The sequence below is a fragment of the Triticum urartu genome, chromosome 2A, assembly GCF_056163025.1.
Source record: "Triticum urartu cultivar PI428250 chromosome 2A, HENAU_Tu73, whole genome shotgun sequence".
Taxonomy (NCBI): Eukaryota; Viridiplantae; Streptophyta; class Magnoliopsida; order Poales; family Poaceae; genus Triticum; species Triticum urartu.
The window spans coordinates 511,180,215-511,191,404 of NC_141874.1; the positions used below are offsets into that span (position 1 = coordinate 511,180,215).

At 47.7% G+C, this 11,190-nt stretch overlaps 2 protein-coding genes across 2 annotated transcripts; both read right to left on the bottom strand.

Moving 5' to 3' along the window:
- Positions 1-1,526: 1,526 nt before the first annotated feature.
- Positions 1,527-2,193, bottom strand: LOC147985671 (uncharacterized). Its single transcript, XM_087541693.1, has 2 exons — positions 1,863-2,193; positions 1,527-1,807 (listed from the first exon to the last, which is right to left on the bottom strand). The coding sequence occupies exons 1-2, from the start codon at positions 2,191-2,193 to the stop codon at positions 1,527-1,529; spliced, it is 612 nt and encodes a 203-aa protein (XP_087397819.1).
- A 138-nt stretch (positions 2,194-2,331) lies between these two features.
- LOC147985672 (uncharacterized) lies at positions 2,332-3,191 on the bottom strand. The gene is made up of 2 exons (XM_087541695.1): positions 2,896-3,191; positions 2,332-2,785 (listed from the first exon to the last, which is right to left on the bottom strand). Exons 1-2 carry the CDS (start codon positions 3,189-3,191, stop codon positions 2,332-2,334), a joined length of 750 nt encoding a protein of 249 aa, XP_087397821.1.
- Between the last annotated feature and the right edge of the window lie 7,999 nt (positions 3,192-11,190).

The window sequence follows — 11,190 nt, forward strand, 5'->3', positions numbered from 1 at the left end:
AGGTGGCTTGGACCTTCCCGGAGATCATGACTGCTGCCAGAGCTCGCCTGCGAGTCTTGGGCGATCAGATGGGGTGGCTCTCTGAGGCCGGCACGGCGATGACGGCGGCCCTCTGGCCCGGTGACGTCGCGCCGAACAGCTTCATGCGGCTGGCGTGGTGGTTGGAGGCGGGTCCAGAGTGGCTCCACGCATGGCGCGTCTCCGCCGCCCGTGTCGGCATCGAGATGGCGCTTAGCTTCGTGATGTCTTGGCATCCGTATCTATCGCTGGATGCGTTGATGGGCCAGCGAGCCGGCACGGAGCGCCAGCCACAGGTGGAGGCCGGACGGATCACCGCTCGGGCCAGCTACATCGTCGGGTTCGCCATCCACGATGAGTTCCAGCCAGAGCAGATAGACGATGATGGAGTCGTCCCTGCTGATGACTATGGCCTACTTCTGGATGACCCGAAGGGCAGCTCCGACGAGACGGGCATATACGGTGATGAGGATGCTGACGAGTGAGACACCGGAACCTCCGTGAACCCGGAGGCTACCGAGGGAGAGCGGGCGGCTGCGACCCGGCGCTGGAGGTGCTTGAGGCCATCCTGCCTTATCTTAGTGAAAAATTATGTTAGGTAGCAGGTCCACCCGCCCACTGGGGGTCTTTGGGTGTAATATAATGAACTTCGGCTTTGGGCTTGTTTAAATTATGATGTATATATTTCGTGAATGTTTGCACTTCTGCTTTTCATCTTTTGAGCCGTTTTCTTGCTTGTTTCCCCTCTTGGGCCCCCCCCCCCCCCGCGAGTCGAATGGACGGGCTCCGATCCATGACAAGGAGTTCGGCCTTTGAGAGGAAAGCGCGGTACTTAGGCTTTTCAAACGTTGATTTAGGCTTTTCAAACGTTAACCGCGAGCGGGACACCCACTGGGCCGGCTGGCTGCAATCCGGCAAAGTCGGTTGGTGAGCAGTCGGTCGTGCGACAATTTAAAGTGACGGGACCGGGTTGGGCAATCCGGCAGTCTCCACTTAGTATTCATAGTGTGCTGGCACTTTGACCCCTTTTTCTTGCTGGCCGACAGCCGAAGTCGGTTCAGTGGTGTAGGGCGAAGTGGGGGGCCGCGGCGACCCGAACACACCAAGAGTTGCTAAGGAAGGCGGCGGGTGGTGACCAAGCCGGCCAGCCCCCGAGCCCCTAGGTCAAGCGAGTCAAGCCGGTGGCGGGGGTTTTTAATAGAAATTTGCGCAAGTGTAGGAGACTCAATAAGTTTGGTCGGAAAGGGCAGCCCCCGAGCATCGTTCGGGAACCCCGTAGTTTCATATGATTACAAAAGGCGGTGATACATATGTGCACATAGCTAACTATAAAATGGGCCGAGGAGCTCTACGTTCCATGGCAGGGTTGTTTCTTTGCCGGCGGTGTCTCTCTTGCACTTGTTTGACTTGCGGGCGTCGATAAGGTAGTAGGCGTTGCGATCCCACAAGGCCTTGCTAACGATGAAGGGGCCTTCCCATGGGGAGGACAGCTTGTGCTGGCCGGCTTGCTACTGGACGAGTCGGAGGACAAGGTCTCCCTTGCGGAATGCGAGGGGCTTGATCTTCTTGTTGTGGTAGTGCCTTAGGCCTTGCTGATAGATGGCTGATCGGCTGAGTGCCAAGAGGCGTGCTTCTTCGAGAAGGTCGACATCGTCTTCGCGGGCTTCCTTGGCTTCAGCTTCAGTGTACATCACAACGCGCAGCGAGTCGAACTTGATATCGGCTGGGATGACGGCTTCGGCTCCGTAGACGAGGAAGAACGAGGTGAACCCGGTCGACCGGTTTGGCACTGCGGAGACTCCAGAGGACGGCTGGCAACTCGTTGAGCCAGCTGCCGGGTGAACGGGTGAGCGGCTCGACAAGTCGTGGCTTGATGCCGGATAGGATGAGGCCGTTGGCCTGCTCGACCTGGTTGTTGGACTGTGGATGTGCCACGGAATCCATGTCGAGGCGGATGCCGGATACGGAGTAGTATTGCGCGAGCGCGCCCTTGGCGAAGTTGGTGTCGTTGTCCGTGATGATGTTGTTCGGCACCGCGATGTCTTTGATGAACCGAACGGCTGTTGGCCCGTCCAGCTTCTTGATCGGCCGTGCTTCGATCCACTTGGTGAACTTGTCCACCGCCACCAGCAAATGTGTCATGCCGCCTCGAGCGGTTTTGAAGGGCCCCACCATGTCGAGTCCCCAGACCGTGAAAGGCCAGGCGATCGGGATGGTCCGGAGTGCTGAGGCTGGCTGGTGGTTGTGCTTGCTGAAGCGCTGGCATCCTTCGCACCTGATGACAAGTGACTCGGTGTCTTGGAGGGCCGTGGGCTAGTAGAAACCATGGTGAAAAGCGTTGGCCACCAGGGACCTCGAGGCGGCGTGGTGCCCGCACTCGCCCTGGTGTATGTTGAGGAGGATCTCAATGCCCTTGTCTTGCTCGACGCGGCGATGAAAAACGCCAGTGGAGCTGCTATTGACAAGCTCGTTGTTGATGATGTTGTAGGCGGACGCCCGGCGCTGCACTTGCCGGGCCTCGGTCTCATCCATGGGGAGAACCCCATTCTCCAGGAACTCCGAGATGGGCAGGGCCCATGATGGGGCCGTCACCTTAGCGAAGACGGCCACCATGGCGGGTTCTGGGATAGCAGCCCCTGAGTCAGAGGCAGCAGTCCCCGGGTTGGAGACGGCGACGGCTAGGTCGAGGATGGCGGTGGCCGGGTCGAGGGCGACGGCGGCCGGATTGATGTCTGCAACCCCCGAGTCAGGCTTAGCAGTCCCCGGGCTGGGTTCCACAGTCCCCGGGCTGGGTTCGTCAGCCCCCGGGCCGGTAGGGGCACGGTCGGGTTGTCCGGGACGAAGATGGACTCGGAGTCCGGGGCCGGCTTGACAGACGGCTTGTGTAGGTGCTCGAGGGAGACGCTAGACGGGACGGACTGCCGAGACGAGGTGATCTTGGCAAGTGTGTCGGCGGCCTCATTCTCCGCGCGTGGGACATGGAGGAACTCGCAGCCGTCGAAGAAGCTGGACAGTTGTTGGACGAGGAAGCGGAAGCTTTCCATGTTGGAGTCGCAGGTGTCCCACTCACCGGAGCACTGCTGTACCACCAAATCCGAGTCGGTGTAGCATACGATGCGCTGGATACCGAGTTCCTTGGCATTCCGGAGGCCATGCACAAGGGCTTTGTACATGGCGATGTTGTTGGAGGCGGCGAAGTGGGTTTGGAGCGCCTACCGGAGCGGGTCGCCCTTTGGGGAAGACAGCACGATGCCGGCCCCCAGGCCAAGGCGCATCTTGGAGCCGTCGAAGTGCATGCGCCAGTGCGTTGAATCCGGCGGCGACGGCGGGTACTCTAAGAAGACAGTTGCAGATCAAAAGAGGTCATGTGGGTATGCTCCACATATTCAAATGCTCATCAACTCCAAGATGGGCACAGGCACATATCTATTGGACAAGGAACATCTTCCTTTAAGACCGGATTTTGACGACAACACTGTTGTCATGATTGAAGAAGATCCTACATCTGCACCGGCACAAGAGAAAAGAGAGAAAGCTAAAGCTGAGAAAGCAGCAAAGATGCCAAGTGTTGAAGACGCATCTCAAGTGTTTCTCAAGACGAAACAAGATCAACTTGCATATCTTGATTCAAGCAACCATGAGGATTGAGAAAGGATTGGCCACCCTGACTCAAAACCAAGAGAGTCTGGAAAGGATCATTGAGACTAAGTTCTATGATCTTGATCTAAAAGTGACAAAGATGCAAACATCAGTTGAGTAGCTCCGGGAAGAAGCTGAGGAGAGGAAAGGGCAGGCTACCACAGATGCCTTTCAAAGAGTGCCAAGAGGTCAGAGATCTGCTGCAGTGCCCATGGCTGACACAAGAGCAACTTCATCAGCACCTGCAGCCACAAAATCAGTGCCACCTCCAGTTGCCACTCCACCATCTCCAACAACTTCAACAGATGCATTCATCCTTGGAGTCCTCTCAACACCACCTCCCGAAGATCTAGCCTAGAGAGACGCATAGCACTATGCATTTTCAAACTTTTTGGTAACTTGTTGCCAAAGGGGAGAAATGTATAGATCATAGGCTTCGAGAGAGAGTGTTTTTGCTTCTTTTGTCTCTTTTGCTATTTGGTTGATACTTTTGTGTTCTTGCTTGATACCTTATGTTTATGTGTGTGAGATACTCATTTGATCATGCGGTTGATCATATCATACGTTAATGCTAATGCTTGAATGATGTTATCTTCTATATATCTTGTATGATCATTCACTTTGCCTTGGTGATGAGTGCATATTTTTTACTCTCTATCATTTTGAGTGCTCCACCAAGATTTATGTGACATGGAAGAGTAACCCATGATCCTAATAGATTGTGCATTTGCATTCGAAAGCAAATTTTAAATAATGCACAAATTTAGGGGGAGCTCTTGCTTATCACATACTTCCCAAAGCGACATGTATTTAAATCTTATTATCATTTGTCGAAGCTTTGATCTATATGTTGTCATCAATTACCAAAAAGGGGGAGATTGAAAGTGCAACTATCCCTGGGTGGTTTTGGTAATTCCTAACAACATATAGCTCATTGAACTAATGCTCTTTCAAGGTGATCATTTCAGAAAGTTCAATGATTGGCATGGCATGGACTAGGAATGTGGACCCCTCAAAATGCTAAGGACACATATTGGCTCAAGCTCAAGACTTTACCATTTTCATTCTAGTGATTCAAGATCACATTGAGTCCGTAGGAAAAGCCGATACTATTAAAAGGGGATGAGGTGTTGCTTAATGGCTTGCTTGCTCAAAATGCTTAGTGATATGCTCCAAAAGCACTCAATCACTTTCTCATATCCACATATGTACCAAACCAAAAGTCAAACTCGGCCCCACCGATTTGATCTATCCGGCGACACCGAGTTCATTTGACATAGCCACTGCCAAAAACCCTAATCAGTTCAATCTCACCGATAGGAATCTCGGTCGCACCGAGATGGAATTGCAAACTCTCTATTTCCCTTCGTAACATTTCGGTCTAACCAAGATGAGCGATCGGTCCCACCGAGTTCGCAATGCAAACTCTATGTTTCCCTTTCGTAACATTTCGGTCTCACGAAAATGAGCGATTCGGTCCCACCGAGTTTGCATGACCAACTCTCTATTTGCCTATTACAGAAATCGGTTTTACCGAGTTTATGTGATCGGTCTCACTGAGTTTGCATGACCAACTCTCTGTTTGCCATAACCCTAATGAAATCATTCCCACCGAGTTGACATGTCGGTCCCACTAAAAGTCCTAACGTTCATATTTTGAACTAAATCGATCTGACCGAGTTTTATGATTCGGTCCCACCGAGTTTGGTGAATTGTGTGTAACGGTTAGATTTTGTGTGGAGGCTATATATACCCCTCCACCCATGCCCCATTCATGGAGAGAGCCATCAGAACGTTCCTACACTTCCACCATTCATTTTCCGAGAAAGAACTACCCGCTCATGTGCTCAACCAAGATATACCATTCCAACCACAAGAATCTTAATCTCTGGCCTTCCCCAAGTTGCTTTCCACTCAAATCATCTTTCCACCAAATCCAAATCTATGAGAGAGAGAGTTGGGTGTCGGGGACACTATCATTTGAAGCACAAGAGCAAGGAGTTCATCATCAACACACCATCTATTATATTTTGGAGAGTGATGTCTCCTAGATTGGTTAGGTGTTACTTGGGAGCCTCCGTCAAGATTGTGGAGTTGAACCAAGGAGTTTCTAAGTGCAAGGAGATCGCCTACTTAGTGAAGATATACCCAAGTGAGGCAAGTCCTTCGTGGGCGATGGCCATGGTGGGATAGACAAGGTTGCTTCTTCGTGGACCATTCATCGGTGGAACCCTCTGTGGACTCGTGCAGTCGTTACCCTTCGTAGGTTGAAGTCTCCATCAACGTGGATGTACGATAGCACCACCTATCGAAACCACGCCAAAAATCTCCATGTCTACATTGCGTTTGCTCCCTCCAAACTCCTCCCTTTACCTTCATGTGCAATGTTTTTACATTCCGCTGCTATACTCTTATACTTGCATGTGTAGGTTGATTGCTTGACTTGTGATAAATTGCTAAAATCTGCCAAGACTTTAAATTGGGAAAAGGCTAGATTTTTCTTTGGTCAAGTAGTCTAATCACCCCCCTCTAGACATACTTTCGATCCTACAAGTGGTATCAGAGATTTGGTCTCCATTTGCCTTTATTTCCATAGCTTTGGTGATCATATCCTTGGTTTCACAACCTAGGAGAGTATGGCGTCTAGTGAGGGAAATTACCACCGTAGAGGTCCTTACTTTGATGGTACTAATTTTGCTAGTAGGAAGCATAAGATGAAAATGCATATTCTTGGACATAACACCGCCGTTTGGGCCGTTGTGTGTATTGGATTGCAAGGTGAATTCTTTGATGGGAGAGAACCAAACCATGAAGCTACCGCGGAAGAGTTGAAGATGCTGCAATACAATGCTCAAGCTTGCGATATCCTCTTCAACGGATTGTGCCCCAAAGAACTCAACAAAATCAGTCGTCTTGAGAATGCAAAGGAAATTTGGGATACTTTGATTGATATGCACGAAGGTACCGACTCCGTCAAGGAATCCAAATTGGATGTGCTTCAAAGTCAGCTTGACAAGTTTAAAATGAAGGATAATGAAGGTGTTTCCGGTCTAGCACTTGTGTCAACAAACTCCTACGACATATTTGACTCACCAAATGAAGGAATTGGAAGATGCTTCATGGCTAAAGGCCCGAAGGTATCACACCCCGAGTATGTTGATTTCAATAGTGATGAAGATGATTTGCTAGGTGATGATGATTTACTTGTTGACAACTCTAGTGATGAAAACTATGATGAAATTGCTATTAATCATGATAATCAAGATAAAACGAATGACGATGATAAGAAGGAGATTGAGCGTCTAACTAAAGAACTAAACACTCTTAAGTTAGCTCATGAAACTACCTTGGAAGATCATCGAGAACTTTTAAAGACTCATGAGAAGCTACGCTTTGAAAAGCTCAAGCTTGAGAAAGAGCATGGGTTCTTAAAAGCAATCAATGATGATCTTCGCAAGAAAAGTTCTTCTTACATTGCGAAGCGTTTACTCTTGTCTACTTACATGCCACAAGTAAAATCTAGCAACAAGAGTAAGAAAGATTCTTATTCCAGTAGTAACAATGATCGTGTTAAATCCAATATTGTTGCTTCTATTAGTTCTCTTGATTACACTAATGATTTTCTTAGCCAAGTTACACTTGAGCAAGAAAATAGCTTATTGAAGGGAATTATAGAGAAAGGTGTTTACAAGAGCCTTGCCGGAAGTAAGCAGTTTGAGGAAATTGTATGCAAACAAGGAAGCCACCGGAAGAATCAAGGGGTTGGTTTTGAACGAAAGTTCAATACCAATGGAGTTGAGTGGGAAGAAGATCAATACCCCAAGACGAAGTTTGTTCCTCAACAAGAAAAGTATTATCCTACTTCTTCCAAGAGGACACAAGCTCAAGATGATCTTCCACCACAAGACCACAAGCAAAAAGGCAAGGACAAGCTTCAATAGGAGATTGATGCATTTGAAGAAGCTCCCAAGGCCTTGGTCAAGTTGGTTCCCAAGACTACATCAAGTTCTACTTCATCAAGTACGACTACAACTCCAAGGATTCCCATCAAGTTGATGTGGATCCCGAAGAAGAAGAACTAGAGAGTTCTTGAGGGTGACTCCGCCAACATACTTCACTCATATCATTTTGGCGAGAACAAGTGCAAATAACCTCCACATCTTGCACTAGTTTAAGGAGTCACCAACCCTCTTGTTGGTAAGACAAGGTACAAGGTAACCTAATGCTTTCATGGACATCATCTTATGTGAACTTCACTCTATGTCTATGGATATCCTTGTTTGTTCCTTGTGGGACTAACCCATGTAGGTATTGAAAGTGCAACTCACTCCAATGGATCGCTCCAAATGATCTACATCAACCTTGAGCATCCAAATCTTCATCATCTACATGAAGTCATCATCGACAAAACCCAAGGTTAGTTCATCCCTCTTAGGGGGGATATCACATCTAGGGGGAGCTTTACTCAAAATATTGAGGTAAAGCAACTCTAATGGTGTGAACACAACAATGCTTTATGTAGAAGTGGTAACCCCACTTGTGCTTAAACGATGAGTATGACCTATGATCAAATGTTCTCATTTGACTCCTAAGTCAATATACTCATATATAGATGACCTAGTCATCGCTAATTTCTTGATAGATGGTAGAGTGTTTGTGCATGCTTTGTCACATATTTCATTTGCCATTTTATTGTGTGAGCATGTTGGGTGCATATTTTACTCATTCGAGGACATCCATTTGTTGCTTTGTTTTTTGGCTCTTTTTCTTTTTCCAAATGGATGGACAAGAATGCCTAAGAACCTCCTCTAGCTATCTATGTTTTTATCGTATCAAACTCTATTCATGCTACATCACAAAGTTTGATAAAGTTAGATTCGAACGCTCTATGTGAGGAGCACTCGGAGTCCCCGATTCGTCATAGACTTAAACTTCCAAAACCTCTCTGTGCATTTCGGTCTGACGGATTCATCCTTTTCAGTCTGACTGAGTTCACTAAGTTGATCTAGGTTTTCAATCTCGGTGCAACCGGTTAGAACTTTTCGGTCACACCGAGTTGCAGTAACCGCTTGCGATTCTGCATCTCGCTGCCACCAAGTTGTTCCACTCGGTCACACCGATAGGGTCAGGATATATATACCGTCAGGTCGAGTTTTGGAAATTTCTCCAAAACCCCTCAGCCCGCATGTGTCCTGCTCTGCCGCCTCGGGTCTCCGGATCGTCCTCTTGTCGCCAGCGACCTCCCACCGCTGGTCTCCGTCGCCGTCAACATAATTCAACCTCGTCGTTGCCGCCGTAGCGAGATCATCACCGAACTAGGGTATGAGTTCGAATCTTTGTGCCGTTCCTTACTCCAATTCTTAGCACAAAGCAAATGCCATGTTCTTTACCATGTATGAGATCATCCTGTCCAGCAAGAACATCTCTTAGCTTAGGTTTGATTCGAAAATATAGGGTTAGGTTTCCGTCGAACTCATCTCGGACCGACCGAGTTGTGGAAATCAGTCTCACTGATTTAGCTTAGGCCATTACACTTGCTTGTTTCGGTCTGACCAAAACTTGCAAATCGGTGTGACCGAGTTCCACTCGTAGTGAAACCCTAGCAATCTCGGAGTCACCGAACTATGTCTCGGTCTTACCGATTTCACTAGTTTAGACTCCAAAACTTGCTTCGGTGTCACCGAGTTTAACAAATCGGTAGCTCCGAAATGCTTTTGGTGGAAAACTAAAACAAAGTTTTTGACTCATTTGTTTTGCAAAATCTCCGCACTTTGTGATTCTCATGCACTCTATCTCATCTATAACTATTCACAGGGTCAGCTGTCAGTTCGCTTAGCCAGTATGTCAGATCAGAGTGACAGCCAGAACAAGTCAGAAGAGCAGATGAACCTGAGTGAGTGCACTAGTCCCTCAGGCAGTTATGATGAGGGTAGAAGGAGCACGCCAAGCAACTTGCCCAAAGTAGCTACAAGAACAAGGAGGAAGAGAAATTCTGACTCAGAAGATGAGGATTATGTGGCTGCTAAGGAGGAAGTGAGATCCAAGAAGAAGGTGCTGAAAAAGGAATATGTTACTACTGCTGCTGGAACTAAGCCTCGTTTGAACAAGAAGGCACCTACAAGGAGAGTCCCCATGTCAAAGGCCAGACCCTCCACTCTTGAGACTTCCAAGTCAACTAAAGATGTTGCTGGTGAAGGCAAAAAGAGGAAAGAAAGGGTCAAGAAGACCATAGCAAAAGTCATTGGAAGATCCTCTATGATGGTAGATCTAGTTGAGGAAGAAGAGGAAGAGGATGTTGCACCAGCACCAAAGTTTCAAAAGCTGATGGGGGATGCCATCAAGTCTGGGGCTGCCCCTTCTAAGCCCAAGACAGCTCCCAAAGCTTCTGCTCCAGCTCCAAAGACTGCACCCAAGAGGATCACAAGGAACATATCAGCTGCTGAAAAGAACAAGGCCCCAGTGCCTAAGATTGAGGAAGAAGAAGATGATGATGAAGACCATGTGCTTAGAAAGTTAAAGCCCAAGATCCCTGACCATGATGACAGTCATCCAGTGGCAGAAGACATGAACATCAGTAAGGATGCAGGTCTCATACTTTGGAGACAATCTGATTCATATGCTGTGAGGAGAAGGACCGCTATGGATTACAGGTTCCACACCAAAGAACAACAGGATTTCTATGAGACCATCTTGCTTGATAAGAAGCCCATTGTCTGTGATATGAAGTGGGTGGATTGGAAATATATTGACAGCAATAAAGATCACTTTCCAGGAGTGCATGAAAGTTTCAGATCATGTGGAGTAGATGCCTTTGTGGGTCAGAAGTTGACCAAGTGGAATGATGAGCTCATTATGCAATTCTATTCTACAGCTCATTTCTATCCTGATGGAAGAATTGTTTGGATGTCTGAGGGTAATAGGTACCAATCAATAGTTGTTGAGTGGGAAAATTGATCAATGCCCCTGAAGAGCATGAGGATGACTTGGATGTCTATGCCAAGAAGAAGAAATACCACAAATCAATGGCCAACATGTACAAAGTAATTCCTGACAAAGCCCTGAAAACTCATAAGCTAGGCTCTGTTCATTATCTATTATCTGGTTTGGCCATAATTAACACCATCTTGAGGCATATCTTGTTGCCCAAATCTGGAGATCACAAGATGATCAGAGGCCATTCCATCAACTTGCTGCAGTTGTTTGATGTGCCCCAAAAATTCAAAGTCATGAGCCTGATTGTGGAAACAATCAAGAGGATAGCTGCAGATCAAAAGAGGTCATGTGGGTATGCTCCACATATTCAAATGCTCATCAACTCCAAGATGGGCACAGACACATATCTATTGGACAAGGAACATCCTCCTTTAAGACCAGATTTTCAGGACAACACTGTTGTCATGATTGAAGAAGATCCTACATCTGCACAGGCACAAGAGAAAAGAGAGAAAGCTAAAGCTGACAAAACAACAAAGATGCCAAGTGCTGAAGAGGCATCTCAAGTGTTTCTCAAGACCAAACAAGATCAACTTGCAT

What these genes read in the sequence shown, in the direction of transcription:
- LOC147985672 (XM_087541695.1), bottom strand. Translation starts at nt 3,191, where the DNA reads ATGTACAAAGCCCTTGTGCATGGCCTCCGGAATGCCAAGGAACTCGGT. An exon ending in CTCGAGCACCTACACAAGCC is followed by an intron (nt 2,786 to 2,895) that starts GTCTGTCAAGCC and finishes TGTGGAACCCAG; the next exon opens with CCCGGGGACTGCTAAGCCTG.
- LOC147985671 (XM_087541693.1), bottom strand. Translation starts at nt 2,193, where the DNA reads ATGGTGGGGCCCTTCAAAACCGCTCGAGGCGGCATGACACATTTGCTG. An exon ending in ACTTGTCGAGCCGCTCACCC is followed by an intron (nt 1,808 to 1,862) that starts GTTCACCCGGCA and finishes GAGTCTCCGCAG; the next exon opens with TGCCAAACCGGTCGACCGGG.